At 30.0% G+C, this 16711-nt stretch overlaps 1 protein-coding gene across 3 annotated transcripts; it reads right to left on the bottom strand.

Annotated features, from left to right (window-relative positions):
- Window positions 1-580: 580 nt before the first annotated feature.
- Window positions 581-5608, bottom strand: LOC103488611 (uncharacterized). Of its 3 annotated transcripts, none has more exons than XM_008447433.3 (7): window positions 4510-5584; window positions 3581-3645; window positions 3207-3295; window positions 2784-2906; window positions 1839-2654; window positions 1515-1728; window positions 581-1404 (listed from the first exon to the last, which is right to left on the bottom strand). In XM_008447433.3, the coding sequence occupies exons 1-7, from the start codon at window positions 4530-4532 to the stop codon at window positions 887-889; spliced, it is 1848 nt and encodes a 615-aa protein (XP_008445655.2). In that variant the 5' UTR covers window positions 4533-5584; the 3' UTR covers window positions 581-886. The 3 variants fall into 3 exon arrangements, with proteins under 3 accessions (XP_008445655.2, XP_050938543.1, XP_008445654.3); XM_051082586.1 differs by lacking the exon at window positions 4510-5584 and adding an exon at window positions 4070-4308; XM_008447432.3 differs by lacking the exon at window positions 3581-3645 and having other exon boundaries at window positions 4510-5608.
- Between the last annotated feature and the right edge of the window lie 11103 nt (window positions 5609-16711).

Here is a 16711-nt window from a genome sequence, read left to right as displayed (position 1 = left end):
ATTTCCCATACATTGTTTAGCCGCCCTCCTTTAAGAGTTCTCTTTTCTTTTAATTCTCTTTTGACTTTTTGCCAACCAAATGCCTTCGTTATTTGCACCCTTATCTATTCCAAACCCAAATCCAAATTCCATCTCCCTCTCCCTTTCTTCCCCTTTACTCACTTCCTAAATATTCCCACGGTTCCTTTCCATTTCACTTTTTCATTTGCCTTTAATTCTATATTTGACATTTCAATTTTAATCAATAACCTATCTTATTCTCTTTATAACAATTTCCCTACCTTTAGTTTTTATATTTCAAGATTTCAAGAACCAAAAACCATATCCAGACCCTTAAAATCAAATCAAATCAAATATCAAATGCAAAGTGCAATGGCTTCAGACATCAATTAAATCCAACTTCACTACAATCATAAATGATAAAGTATTGTCACATATGGTTGACTAAATTTTAAGCATACGCAACGCAACAGCCCCACGTAAGAAACGACAAACCAACAACATATTAGAAAAATAAAGAAAAACTGGGTTGAATTCAACTGAAATTTCGCACTCACATTAAAAATTGATAGCCTGAAGATGGAAGGACGAGCTTTTCGATGCCATTAGGTTATATTTTCATATACACATAAAATAGCATTAAGATAGAGAGATTTGGACACAAGACTGAATTCCCCTACGGTTAACATTCTAAGCTACCAAATTACAAAAGCAGCGGTTAGCTAAAAGTGAAAAAATAAAATAAAATACAAAGGAAAGCATCCAATAGATGCACAACTCTATATTAAAACTAGAATCAATTGAACTTGTTAACAAAGTAAAAGATCAAAAAGAAGGAAAGAAAAAAAGGCACAATCCCACAGCAGCTCCTACCCCCAAAATCAAATCATCTCGACATTACCAAGCTTGAGAGAGGTGGCACAACTGATGAATTGAACAAAGAATCCCCCATGTACTTGCAGTTATCATGATCCATTTTCATTGAGCTTGGAATCATAAAACTACTTTCACAAGGACTGGAAGAAGCTATTGGAGAAGGAAAGGATTTACCCGAACTGCTGCTACTGGGTTGGCTTCTTTTCTTCGAACCTGTCCACCGCAATTTGGTGAGCAAACCATCCTTGGAAAGATCTGGAACCGTGCATGATTCTTTAGCCTTGTCAACAACATAGTTAGACCGAAGTTCACTTGGTTGACTTCCACCTTCCCCAGGTTGTTTCCGCTCACAAAGAGCAACTTGGCTTGACATGGTTGACACCTTATCGGGAAGGCCATCATTTGAAATGCGAGACACAATTGACATTGCGATATCTGGCCTTTCTTGCATATGCATCCACCGGTTTCCTAACCATTCTTGAGAATGCCTCAAATCGTCTGAGCCAAGAACCAATTCTTGCTTTTCACCTGAATGTACGTATGCCAAAGTGCAAACAAATTATCAGAATTGAGAGAACATGGGTGAGTGAGAAGAGGATTTTTTATGTAAAACATTTTTCATTCCAAGAGATACAAACCTGGCAAGTAAATTCGGAACTTGTCATCAGATTCCTTCTGAACTATAATTCCTTCCCACCAACCATCATGCCGCCATACATCAACAACTGCCCCAACGTTGTAAATTAAGGGAGCATTGCTACCCTTACTAGGATGTGGACGAATAACCAATCTTCCATTGATGCGCAGACCCAATTGATCAGCAGCTGCAACTTTTGATGTTGAAAGCCATTCCTGCAATTGTTTGAGAAGAAAATATTTAAAGGAGGCAATGAACATCTAATTCATCTTAAAATTCAGACAATGAGAAGCCCAAGAGATCAGTCGCCCAAAAGAAAACATACCACAAGCTTGGTAGATTCATCATCAGCATCCTGAAGATTGTGATATTGCACCTTGACCATGTCTCCACGTTTTTTTATTATGGAAGCTCGGAACCAACACCCTCTAATACCACTATCTTGCGAGAGAACTTCAATCTCCGATGCAACAGCAAACTGACTTGAAGAAGAATTGTTCATCTCCTTGCCTATAAAAGTTTTAGAAGCACAACCTCCTTTGGGACTGAAAACAACATCACAGTTCTTTAAATCAACAGAGTTGTTGCCTGAAATGCGCACTTCAAGAGAAGAAGCCGTGTTTCCGGGCTGTCTCTTCTCAGTATTTTGCAAGTCATCATTTCTTGAGCGTCGATGTCTCTTTCTAGGTCTCATTTCAGCACTTGTGTCATCTTCTGACTGCTGAGAGTGGGCATGCACTTTTGAAGAAAGAGCATACATGTATCTGAGTATTTCTTGCTTCCAGTAGCCTTTGACCTGTGTAATATCGAACGTTTTGATATCATCATTATCAAATTGCTTCTCACATACATACGGCTCTAATCTAGTATGTTTTGCCTCGTTCTGAAACTTCTGAAAATGATGGGGACTGAGAACAGTCGCCAAGCCATCTATGCATTCAATACTGAGATCTTGAAGACAAAGAGAAAAGAAAATCTCTCTGTCATTAAAATTGCGGGGCAAAACAATATCAACCTCATCAATTTTGTGAAACCATCGTACCACAACCATCCTGTTGCTTCTAGAGTCCTCATACATATCCTCCAAGTATGCAACAAGACGCTTGCCTTCCTCAGCCAAGACATGTACAAAGTCATGAACCTAAAACATTATGAAATATGATATGATTAATACAAAAGCAAAAACAAATTCACAGAAACTTCATTGACTAACTGTTCAAACTGAAAAAATGGGATGTTAGAGAACAAACAAACAAACAGAACTACTTACCGAGATCTTAACACCATTGCGGCTGAACGATGGATAGTGTTTGCGCTTTCGTTTACAAGTCCAAGGGCATCCAAGCCATGAAAAATCTCTGGTATATTGACCCAATTTTATATGTTGAACATCCTGAATAGAGAATTAGGAATCAGGTTACCAATTGAAAACCAAACAATAAATCATGTAGAAGAAAGGAAAGAATCGATATATGATAATTACATCAAGACAAGGGTCCTCAATTAATCTTTTCTCCAGTTTAAATATACTTGTACAGATTCAAGGGCCATTCAGAACTTGCAAGCTTTGCGGCTGCAGAATCCTAAATGTCTTGCCAATTTTAAAATACTTGGAAACCAGAACAAACAAAAATGGATAGAAAACAGGACCATCAACTGGTTGAGAAGAGTAGTAGATGTTTTAGAGATTTACCTTCTTAGATCCACTGTTGGACGGGCAAGCATCTTCACCTTCTGTGTCCATCATACGATCAGATGGTTGTGATGTTTTACGTTGGGAATCTGAAAAAAGAACGAATCATTCAATTGATTAAACTTTGGACACTTCGTTGCTCAGAAATATTGCGAAGACAAAAAAAAACATCACAAAATTCAAACAAAAGGGAAATACAAGACATGTATGTGGATGAACTGGCAACCAAAACGAGAAGAAAATATTGTGCTGGAGAATTTAAAATCTTTCAGCCAACAAACAGAGAAGGCTCGTTGGAGAAACCCCAGATAATGAAAACGGGAAATATTAGCAATCAAAAACACATAACAATTTTGGCCATGAAAGATCATAACCTATAATTATGAGGCCAAAAGTATCCGATGCTTCAATCAGCCCTTTAAAATTCGAATAAGTGTGCCTGCAGCCCAGACAACTGTCAGTTCACAAGATCACGAACAGAAATCCATGGAAGAAATAGCTAATGGTATTGACGAATCAAAAGTAGCTAGAAGAAAAGAAAAATTAGGAAAGAAGAGAAGAGACGAGGCCAGAAGCAAAATCAAAACAAAGGTAATTCTAGGAGATCGGATGCAGAGTAGCTTGTTGAAAGGCTGGTTAAACCTTAGAAACAAACGCAATCCACTGGATCTTAAGAATACACGAAGACAGAGTCATAACAGGGAGCATGGTTCCAAGAAATTCTTCAGAAATGAAAGCCCTAAAGGAAAAACCTTACTTCTAATTCAAGAGAGACCAGAACAACAAAGCCATTCAACATAGCACCAAGCTATCAAGATTTAGATAGATCGGAAAGTAGGAGGACGATGAAGTACAAGTTTTACCCTCTTCATAGCACCAAGCCATTCGACATGATGATACAAAGAGCGGTTCCAGAGAACCCCCAAATCAACTGACCCTCACAAGTTTTCAACTCCCAAGATCTCACGGCATCCTTCAGCTGAAATATAGCGAGGGGCACGACAAAAACGAGATCCAGAAACTAAATTAGGATGATGATAACAAAATTGATGGTCGAAAATGAAAAGGCGGACAAACCCTTCAGCAAACCATTGAAGTTAATCTAGATCTAAAAAAACGCCTCCACAAACAAAAAACCACAAACCCCTCACCAACTCACAAAAAACAAAACCGAAAACAGAGGACAAAATATTTTTTCTAAAAAACAAAACGAAAGTGGTCGAGAAGAGGAGAAGAAATTTTAGGAACTCGGAGATTGAAATTCCACGGAGGAAAAAACAGAGAAAGAGAGACGCGGTAGTACCAGAAACAACAGAGCTTAACCATTCAACGACCTCCCTGCGAGACTTGAGCTTTGTGAGCGAGGTAAACAGCCCCAGAGAATTAAGGAACCGATTCTGCAAAGCATAATGATAAGACATGTGTCTCAAGCTCTTCTCTTTCCCCACGACGGCCAGATCTGAGGCCCCATCGCCGCTCTTCAAGTAATAATGAACCTCTCTTCTCCCTCTGTCACTCGATACGAAGACCTCATACCAACTCACAAACCCACATGGCGCCGCCGCAATCGTCGCCCTCTCAGGCAGTGAAGCAGCCGAAGCCACCGCCGACAACCTCTCCATATTACAGAAAGAGGGCCGAATGGAAAAGGGGAGAAAAGGCAAGGGAAACAAATTTGAGCTGGAATACTCAGAACCCACAAACGCAGGCACCTTGGTTGATTCTGAAAACCCGGATTCAAAACCTTGGAATAGGAATACAGGGGAAGGGCAAAAACCCAAAAAGAAAAGAGAAAAGAAAAAGAATTGGGACAGCTCTGTATTGTGTCGTATCTTCTTCCTCAAATTTTGTACAAAATTAAAGAGAAAGTAAAACCTCCGGCAAAGAGCTCCGGCTAATGCCAGGAATATATATATACATATATATATAAGGAGGGAGGGAGAAGGATTTGGGAGAATGCGAAAATGGAAGTTTAAAAATTTATCGGAATGGTAGAAATAGAAAAGAGGAAGCTAGGGTTTCGAGATTGCAGATTTAGGGATAAGGACGAACGGCCAAGATTGAATCGACGAGGATGGCGCAACGAAATCGGGCGTATTACTTTAAGCATACGAAATGCCGGAAAAGCCCCTGCATTAAGAGGGGAAATTACGAGGGAGAGGCAAAGCGTGTGTGAGGTGTGGTGTCACGTGCGGCTTTGAGGGTTTTGCAGCGGTGCGGACAGGTGTAGCTTGAGAAATATAGGACCGGTTTTCTGAATAGAGATGAGCGTAATTGCCGGAGAGGAAAGGGAAGACTCGCTCTCTTTATGATCTCATCATTCTTTTTCTCTACTTGTCAATCTCAATTTGTCAATTTTGTTTTTACTTTCAATTTTGTATTTCTTTTTCTTCTTAATATCCTATTATTTTACCTTTTTCTTTCCCTCCTACAAGACATATTGTCAAATTTAACTAAATATTTACACAAATATAATAAACTTTCAACTTATACATATAGTTTCTAAGTATTGTTTATCATGATAAAATTCAAATTTTTTCTATAAATATTTTAATTTGAAAAATATCATCGATACATGTAATAATAGAAAGTTTGTTTTACTTTTTCAATTCTTTTTGTTTATATAGTAAATTTATTAAATTTAATTTTTTTTTGTGTCAAAAAATATTTAATAAATACTACTATATTGAATGAAATAGTAACCCCCATAGAATAAGCAAATTAGTTTATCGTTAACCTAATTATCCTACAATTGTCAGAAGTTCAAATATTTAACTTTGTAGTCAATATTATTATTATTATTATAGTACTTTCATCTATAATATAAAGTTGGTTCATATCTCTACTCTATGTGTCTTTGTCTCTCATTTTCAAAAAATTAAAATAAAAAAACGTTAATATAAGATTATCATAAATAATCGTGGATTTATCTAATTTAAGAAAATGAGTAGATTTGGTGAATTTAATATATTCTCTTACCAGCAAAATGAAAGATATATGGTTGACCAATTATTTGTCATCTCAATTAAATTCATACACGTATAATATATATATATATATATATATATATATATATATATATATTATGTTAATTGATAGGTATAGAACATAACTAAAAATATTGACCGTCTTTAAAATAAAATGAAATAAAAATTAGTATGGATAGTAAATTTGAGGGTTTTGTTTTTAAAATGTCAAAATAGGCAAAATTTTGGAATTGTAGCACAACAGTTTATATTAATTTCACTATTGGATAATCCTAAAATACCCTTGACATGATGTAAATATACCAATTTCAATAAAAACTTAATTCTTCACACGTGTCCATTTAAAAATTTCAATAAAAACTCAATTCTTCACCCAATTCTTTTAAGAAGAACATGAGATTTATTATCGCCCATGTTGTTTTCATTTTGTTGAAGAAGGCAGGGAGAAGATTCCTAGAGATCAAAGATGACTCTTAACAAGAATTATTTGATCGAGACTTGTTGTTTTAGTAGAGTTTTTGGGTGCAATTTGTTGAACAATAGTTAGCATCTAATGTATCTACGTAGTCAACCATCAAAGTAGCTTCAATACCACCACTCCTTCTTTAAAACTTAAGGAGAAGGAAGAATATAACCATACAACTTGTCAAATATCACCAAGAGCTTAAACAATTTACTCCATCAAGACATCCAATACATTGAAAATTAAACCTACAACAGTTGATTTTGTTAAGACTATCCACGCTTGAAACACAATCATAATTGAAAACCATCGTGAGTTGGCTTAATGGTAAAAAGAGATCTACGCTTGAAAACAATCACAACTAAAAACCATCATGAGTTGGTCTAATAGTAAAAAGAGAGACATATTGTTGATAACTAACTAAGAGGTCATGTTTATGCTCCTGGTGTCTCTGCAAAGCAAATCCACATTGTCTCCAAATCAATCGTAAATTAGTAAATTACAAGATGGGTAGAGGATTATTTTTATGAAATATTTAGATCTTAAAAAAAAAAAGTGAGATCAAGATTTATACAAGATTAAGTTTTTTTTTTTGCACATCTTATCATATACATGACGAGATGTGGAGTCAAAGTTGCTTGGTGAAGAACCATTCCCTCGAGTAAGCAATTATCATTTAAGTAATGGATAGTATAATGGTAATTTCAACCCTTACTACAGAATTCTATAAATATATTTTTTTTCTATTTTCTTTTCATTAATCAAATTTAAAGTATTTATCTTTTTATTTTCACGATAGTATTTCTAAACAGTATTCTTCTGTTTAGAAATGTTGAATTGAGATCAAATTGTATTTAAAATTGAGATGAAGTCATGATTGAGATCGATATGAATATATACATTAGCTTTATTAAAATAATTCTTTGAATAAAAAATACATTGTTGAATTCTAATCCTCGACACAAAATTGTTATATTGTATTTATCTTTTTTTCTTCTCGCAAGTGTGATTGTTTTAGGCGTAATTTCTCGTACAACGACAAGAAATAAATCAAAATCTTTTAACGCTTAACTAAATTTGTTTTAGTTATGATGTATTTTTGTGTAGTTATATCAAATTTGGTAGATTTATGGCATAAGGTAAATAAAATTGTATATATTTGTTTAGTAACGGCGTATTTTTTTATTGTATTTGATTTGGTAGATTAGTAAAAAAGATAGTTATATCTTTACGTATTTGATGAGTTATATTTTTGTGTTTTTGTTTTTGATTTAGTAGACTGGAGAAGAAGATAACTAAATTTGTAAATATTTGTATAGTTATTTTTCTAAACCTCTATTTGATTTAGTAGAATGAAGAAAAAGTTAAATCAAATATATGGATTAATTAGATTTAGGGTTAAGTTTCATTCCAGTCTTTCACTAATTAGTATTGCATCGCTTATAGGTATTTTCATCTTTTGTTGATTAATGTTTTCTATTTATAAAATTCAATTTGCTCTTTCTACTATTTTGAAACTTTTTTGTTATTTTCTCAGATGAATATTTGAAATTACTTTTCTTGTTGGCACATAAAAAAAAAAAAAACTCATAAAATCCGTATAACTTGAGTTACTTTTTTTCGTAAATTCCAAATTTGTCATTCCTGAATTTCTTCGTCTCCTCTTCCATAATTTATTCTTTTGGCCATCTCGGCGTCATTTTTTTTCACAAAGACAATATTTCTTTTCTTTTCATTATTTATGTCCTTCTTTCTTTCTTCTTTTTCACTATACGATCATTAAGATTTGGTACCAAATCGTACAAGATCTTTAGATAGAGTACAAGATCATTTAGGCATGGTACAATATCGTTTTTTCTTGTGTATGTGGCTACATTAATTACAGGGTAATTTTGTTATTTCATGTTGTAGGTTTATTTAATAGAAAATAGAAAATCAACAATATGTTAATTTTTTATCTCTTATTTTTGTTTCGTTTTAAATATCAAACTTTCAAAAGTAAATTATTTAGTCTAATGTATTTCTCTCTTAATTTGTGAGACTTGAAATCACGCTCAAGTTAGCATATTAGTATACATGTTTAAATTTTTTTAAAGAGGTCATGCCAAAACAATTAAATTAAACTCGTTTTTACTATGCATATTTAAAGATACACTAACGAAAAGGGGCTTCCCTGACTCATGAACAGTCCCTAAATTGGATAGGGAGTGAAAAATGAGTCATAAAAACTCATTACACGCGTATTTGTAGGAAAAAAAAGTGAGTTTTTCGAATTTGTAGTCGAAAATGACTTTTTTTGTTTCATCAATTTATGACTACAAAAAAGAGCCCTTGAATGTATTGAAATGAAAAATGCACAATTTTTTTGTAGGAAAAGATAGAAAATTCCAAACTTTTTCAAAGTTATGACATGTTTATTGTGTCATCATTTAACTATTATTAAAGAAAATCATTAAATAGTGACACTTCATCAAAGTCACTAAATTGTAAACATCACTATGGGTAGAAAACAAAATTTTCTATAAGTTACTGGACTCTTAATTGCACTTTAGTAACATCAATATATGAATTCGTAATATATTATCATTAGGAGAATATTCTGCGTTGTTCAATTTTTCAATATACGAAGATGAATGGAATTTCAAGGTCAAATATACAAGTAAATGCCTTATATATATATATATATATGCTAACTTTGATTACAATTTACAAAATGTTTATTCCATCAATCGAGCTATTAGGTGGACTATGTTAATTTTTTAAATGCTGAAAAAATAATGATTTTTAATTTTTTTTATTGTAATTTTAATTTCTAAATTGTCTAAATCTAAGTTGTAATTTATTTAATGTTGAGAACTTAGATTTTTCTTTAAAATCGCAACACATACTACTAAATGTTAACCCATTAAGGTGCTATTAAGTATATAATATTCTAAAAATATTAGGGCCAAAAATTCGTTTTCTCTCTCAATTCTTCATCTTTTTCTTTTTTATTTTGAAATATTCAGGGGACGTTTGGGGCAAAAAGTGAATTATAAAAATCTGGAAATTATAATAGTCTACGTATGGGATGTAGAATATTATAGATTGTGTTTGGAGCCAAACTAATATAGTGTGTTATTATAACTCCATTACTCTCCACGTTTCTTTTCACCTTTCAACTTGCCTTTTCATTTACCTTTACCTAAAAAACATAAAGAAAGTGTGAGTATAAAAATACTCGGTTAGAGACCCACTAAGTGATCTTAGGTAATTTGTTAACTTCCCATTATGAGGTGCCATAAAGTAATAATATTATGTGTCAATGGAGCACACATGAGCGAGTGATATTGTAGGAACATCATAATCGTGTAAGTGATTCGTATGTACACTCCTAATTGTGCGAGTGACCTTTAAGAACACCTTAATCTGATGATCCCGGAGGAATACAGTACAAGTGTGGTACACAACCTAACAGTGAAAGTTAACAAAAACATGTAACAATTATCATAAACATGATATGAAACATTAACATAATAGTCCATAATCATGCAATCTATAAAACATGCATAATCATCGTATAACATCAGCCAACAATTACACAACTCAACTATGCATTTTAGCTATCATTAATGCATAATCAGTAATACATGCAAGTTCTTAAATTAGTTTAAATGTCCAATAGTAGAATCTCTTACGACTCATCTATGCATTTGCGTCTTCCAATGATCAAATCATAAAGCAAACAAAGTGCATCTTATACTAGATCACATAATAAATATAAGACATCTTACACCAGATCACATAAAAGTGCAAGATATCCTATGCCACATCACATAGCAAGCATAAGACATCTTATGCTAGATTGCACAGCAAATATGAGGCATCTTACACCAGATCGCAAAACAAGTGTAAGGCATGTTCATTGCAAAGGGTACTAAAAACATTTTGAAAAGCATAGATTCAAAATAAATTTATCTTCTAACCAATAATTAATAGTTGATGGGTATATCAAAAATCCATAAATTAACCTAAACATGACGAAAATAGTTAACAAGTTTACTTTATCAATTATGCCCAAATTCCACTTATGCATAATCAAAATTAAATTACCAAGTTTGCAAATGTAATTATTAATTTAATTACCTTATCTTACCAAATTTACCCATATGAAGATTGAAAAATCCTCTCCACCTTGATAAAAAATTCACTACTTAAATCCTAAAACTTTGACGAATGGGTCTTCCAAACACATGCAACCAAAATCAACTCTAATAATATACTTAATTTAGAGTCTCAATATTATCCTTTAATGCCATTAAAATCCTACCATAAAGATCCAAAACACTCAACTAAACTCACCAAACCAAGATTGGTGAGCGACAGTGATAAAGGCAGTGAGGACTAGGTTATCTTAGGGAAGAAGATGATTTTTTTTTTCTTTTTTTCTTCAATTTACGCATTCCAATGTCATTTATAAACCTGAATAATAATAATTATTATTTCCTTTTTCTTTTACAATATATTATATAACACAAATATATATATTTTCTTATTCTCATTTTCTTTTCTCAATTAATTCCTTGAATACACGGAACTAAGGTATTTATAACTAATAATAATAATAAATTTATATAACCATTATTATTATTATTTCAACAAAATATATAACAAACATATATATTTATTAAACTCTTCTTCTCTCCCCTGATTAAATCCACTATCATTTTCCATTGAATCAAATTAGTCATCATTCTTCTCATTAATTATCTTATTTTCCAACAATCATAATTATATTTGATAATATAATTAATATAATATTCCACCAAAAATCTAAATTCTTTATTATATATATATATACATACTTAAATTAATTCCAATTCCACTCAAACCAACTTTTCATTTTAAGATCTCAAATCCTCAATTATTTTAATGAACTAAATCTTTCTCCAATAAATCAGTTATTTTAAAATTTTATAAATTCCAACGTAAATTATCTTAACCAAGAATTCAAGATAACACCTAATAAATTAAGATCATTAATAAAAATTTCCTAAAACTTCTTCTTTTTCCAATAATTATATTCCAATATATAATTATCAATTTTTCACTTATTAATTATAATATAACCAAAACTATATAATTGATAATATTCTCTACCAAATTCCAAAATCTTTAATTAAATATATGTACTCATATATATATATACCAGTTAGTAACACATGCATTGCACGTGAAATTTGTCATTTTATTTTAGTATATAAAAAAGTTCAATTTGTATAAATAGCATAATATGAATTTGTATATTCAAGTATAGTAGAATCTCATATTGTATGATCTCATATTATTGGAACATATATAATTTTTATGAACATGAAATAACCACACACAAGATAATATTAACCACCAAACTTTCTTCCATATACATTCTAACTATTAGATGACTTTATTGTATAAGTTAATAATTTAAAAAACATATATAACAACCAAACTAATGTAATGTATTTAATTTGGAAATGTGTAAATTAAAATGATGCACTATATTTCACATCTTAAAGATAAATAATTTCATCATAACAAACTTTCAGCAACAACCAAATTGAAATTTGTGATTCAGCTTAATTAACATTAGAATTTCTTTTTTTTTTTTTATTTCTTATTAACTATTCCAGACTCACCATCTTTGACAATCTCATAAGACACATTTATTCAAATTTGGCACCATTAAACTGCTTTTAATTTGTTATAATCGATCACTTTTTTTATCTTAAACCCTTCTCCACTTTGCTCTAGCCGAAATTGAAAGCATAAATTAACAAAATATCATTTTAATGTTTACCTTCCTTATGATGAAAGAGAGAAAAGTTAGGAAAAAATTATAATACTTATTTTTTAATTAATTGTGAAAACAATGATTGAATTAAAAAAAATATATATAATTGAAGAAGAAAAACAGCTTTAAAACAAACCTCTCATCAACCAAAATGAGTTTCAAAATTGATAGATTTTTTTCTTGACCGCAAGATTGGACGTTTGTTTTTCGAAGAACTGTCACTTTAATTCTCCATGATTTGTTGAAATACTTCAAATCTCTAATCACACGATAAGATTCATATGTTGACATTTTTCAAACCATAGACTTTCAAATATATAAGATTTGAAGAAGATACTTAATAATGTGATTAGAAAAAAAAATCAAATGAACCTTTTATATAACAGTAAAAGTTAAAAAAGTGTTACAACAACTTTTGAGATTTCAACTCTTTAAATTTCTATTGTTAATTAGAATTAATGTAAGGTATTTAATTTTAATTAATTTTGAAAATGTAAATGAAAAACCTTCAAACTTTTCACATTCTTCCTATTTTAATTTTTTAATTCAACTTTTCACATCTTAAAAGAAAATCGTATACATTATTACAAATAAAGTAGTGGGAGAGAGTCCATATGAATTTATTTAAAGAAAAGATAAAATAAAAAATGAATTTACCACTAAACCAAAAAGGAGATTTGGAAAACAAAGCTTAAAGAAAGGGTATAAAGGGGAGGAAAAAGTTTCTCCACTTTCAAGCATTTATAAATAAATAAATAAATAATTAATTAATTAATTCTAACACATTACACCAAATAAATTTTTTAACTTCAAATTTCAATTAATCTAAAATCCATAATAATCTAATCATATAAATTATTCAAGATAATTAAGTAACAAAATTATTTTAAATTCTTGAGTGTTACACGATATTGATAAGGTGTACAATTTCTTTTCGATCTATGGTTCAATCATAAGAACTTTACAAATAAGTATAGGTTAAATCAATTCTATATTAGGTGAATATTTAAATATTTCTTAAGGAACATATGAGTGAAAACAAAACATGTTGAAATGACACGTGTTGATTTGTAGAGACAACATTCGCTCTTGGAAGTCTTTGAGACAAGAAAGGACGACGTTTAAAATAATGGATGTAATTAGTAAATATTATTGTAACAAATTGAGATTTTGATATAGTGTTGAACGTAACTAATTAAGAATTACAAAATAACAATTAGTAGCCGGAGGTGATTATTATAGTCAATAAACGACCTTTACTTTTTTTTTGAATAAAACAAGATTGCTGTAAAAGGCAGAAGAAGTAATAAAAATGTGACGGTAGTGATCTCAAAACAAATATTTTAATATAAGATTGCATTTTATGTTTCCAATGTTCTTTTAGATTTTAGAATAACTAAATTATGTATTTATTTCATTACTTTTTGAAAAGACGATCAATCACAATTTAAATAAAAGTGTTCAAAATATATTCGACAATATATTAGGTTGAATGTGTACTATTATATATTAGTTTTATGAAAATATTTTATGTTATAAAATTTATATAATACTTATTGTTTGAAGAAATATAATTATTATTTTACACTATCATAAAATTTAGAATAAATTATATATACAACTATTTTAAAAAATATAACGAAGCTGTACAGAACAATTTCAAAAACAAAAAAAATTCACGTGTCCACAATAGAAAATACCAAAAATGTCACATTAAAGACACCGTCAACAAGAGTGTAATATATTTGGTACAAGATCGCTTAGATTTGGATATTGTGGATTTATTTATAGTTTAGATTTGATCTTCTAGATTTAGCTACGATAATTTAGATTTAACACCCCAAATATAAACGATTTTTTTTTTCAAATTTTGGTATTTCACTAAAAGAAAATTTTCAACAAGATTCTTTTGTTACAAATATTTAGATTTGTTTAGACGATAGTTTATTTTTTCAAGATTATTTGGTACACGATCGTTTAGGTTACCCTAATCTAAACGGTAAAAAAAAAAGAAGAAAGACGAAAGAAAGAAATCAAGAGACAATAGAAAAAGTCGCAGAGGGAGAAGAAAGACGAAAGGGCAAACGTGAAATATTTAAAAAATAGCTAACTTTATGGATTTTGTTACCCATGTTGTAAATATTTTAATAGTTTATTATATTTATGAAAATTTAACTTAGTTAAGGGGTCTTTTAAAAAATATAAAAAAGTGATAAAGTATTTACACCGTAGAACAATTCCGAAAACGGAAAAAGCCTAGAGGTCCACCATGTAAAATACTAAAAATGCCCCGTCAACTACGTCGTAAACAACTCACATGTAATATATTTGCGGTGATATATTTGCGATCATTTAGATTTGACTATTATTTGGTACACGATCGTTTAATTTGGTTTAAATTTGGTTACAGAATCGTTTAAATTTGGGGACCAAAATCTAAACGATTTCTTTTTTAAACTTGGTACACGATTGTTTAGATTTGGCTAAACAATTTTTTAAAATTCTTTTGCTACACGATCGTTTATTTTTTTTATACAATCTTTTAAATTTGTCTACATGATCGTTTAGATTTGACTAAACAATTTTTTAATTTTTTTGGTATAAGATCGTTTAGATTTGTCTACTGATTTATTTTTTTTTACACGTTTACATTTTGTTATTCCAATCTAAATGAATTTTTTCAAGATTTTTTATACACGATTTTTTAGATTTTGCTATTTTTTTTTGTACATGGTCGTTTAAATTTGGTTATTGAAATTTAAATGACGTAAAAAAAGAAGAGAAAAATAAGAAAGACAATAAAAAGAAATCACAGCAAAAAAAAAAAGGAAAAGAAGAAAGACGATGGAAAAATTAAACGACATAAAAAAGAATCAGAAAAAAGAAAGACAATGAAAATATTTAAAAAAGAAGAAAAGAAGAAACACGATGGAAAGAAATCGCAGGAAAAAAAGAAAAGAAAAGAAGAAAGACAATAGAAAGATTTAACGATGTAAAAAACGAATTGAAAAATAAGAAAGATTATGGAAAGAAATAACATAAGAAAAGAAGAGGAAAAGAAGAAAAGCGATGAAAGAAATGGCAGGAGGAATATGATGAAAGAAATCGTACAAGGAAGAAGAGGAAAAAACTGAAATATTTAGAAAATGACTAATTTGTTATGCGGACAGTTTAGTGGTTTGTTAGATGTAGACAAGTTTCCCGATGGTTAATTTAAGAAAACATAACGAAATAAGATAATAGTATATTAGAGTCTATATCTTTTTTAATAGAATAATATGCACTTTCAAAATTTCAAATTCAATATAAAAATATAATGAAAATTGAAAAAGGTTATTTTTAAGTTTTAAAAAGTTAAAATAAGGTAATTTTAAATTTAGATATTTAAGATGAAATAAAACTAACATTAAACATAAAACATAATGAAGGAAGTTAAGTTTGGAGCATCGTTGAATCAATGTTTTCTCCACCATAAACTGATTTTACTTTTTATCAGTTTAAAACTAAGAAAACATTGGAATATTATTTTTTCATTAGATCAAATCAGTAGACATAACTAAATGAAATGATTTGTATGTGCACTCCAAACAATTTATTTGAACTTTCTTTTTATACATAAATTTAAGAATTCAATCAAATTCTAAACTATAAATCTATCCAAAACTTCAATTACTACTCTAAATAATTTATTTCTAATTCTTTTTAACAATCTCATCCAAATCTTCCATTTATATGTTTCTAATATAAAGCTATTTCTTTTTTAAAGTTTAATGTAAGTTACCTTATAATAACAATACATTTTTTTATAAAAAGAAAAAAAAATTTGCATATTTAAAACCAATAAAATCCAGTTCCTACAAAATCTACCATATTCTTTTTTTTAAAAAAAATCTTGTTCACATGAATATGAATATTTGGATATCAATATTTAAACCAAATTCAAAAATATCTTTACACATAAATATTTTATTCAACATGAAACTATAATTTTTAAAAATGAATTTTTTAAATATAACAAACCGTTAAAATTTTTACATCAGAAAAAGGAAAAAGTCAACAGATACATGATAGGAAATACAAAAAATGCCCCATGTTGATTAATTGGTCACACACACACACGTGTAACTCTTCTTTTAAACGATCATGATATGCGGTCGTGTATAGGAAATAATACATAACCGTGTAGTTCTTTTTAACGATGAAAAAAATGCTTCAAATCTAAACAATTGTGTTGATCACGCTA

Source organism: Cucumis melo, chromosome 3 (genome assembly GCF_025177605.1).
Source record: "Cucumis melo cultivar AY chromosome 3, USDA_Cmelo_AY_1.0, whole genome shotgun sequence".
Classification (NCBI taxonomy): domain Eukaryota; kingdom Viridiplantae; phylum Streptophyta; class Magnoliopsida; order Cucurbitales; family Cucurbitaceae; genus Cucumis; species Cucumis melo.
Note: the sequence above shows the minus strand (reverse complement) of the source record. Positions and strands in the feature narration are given on the sequence as shown.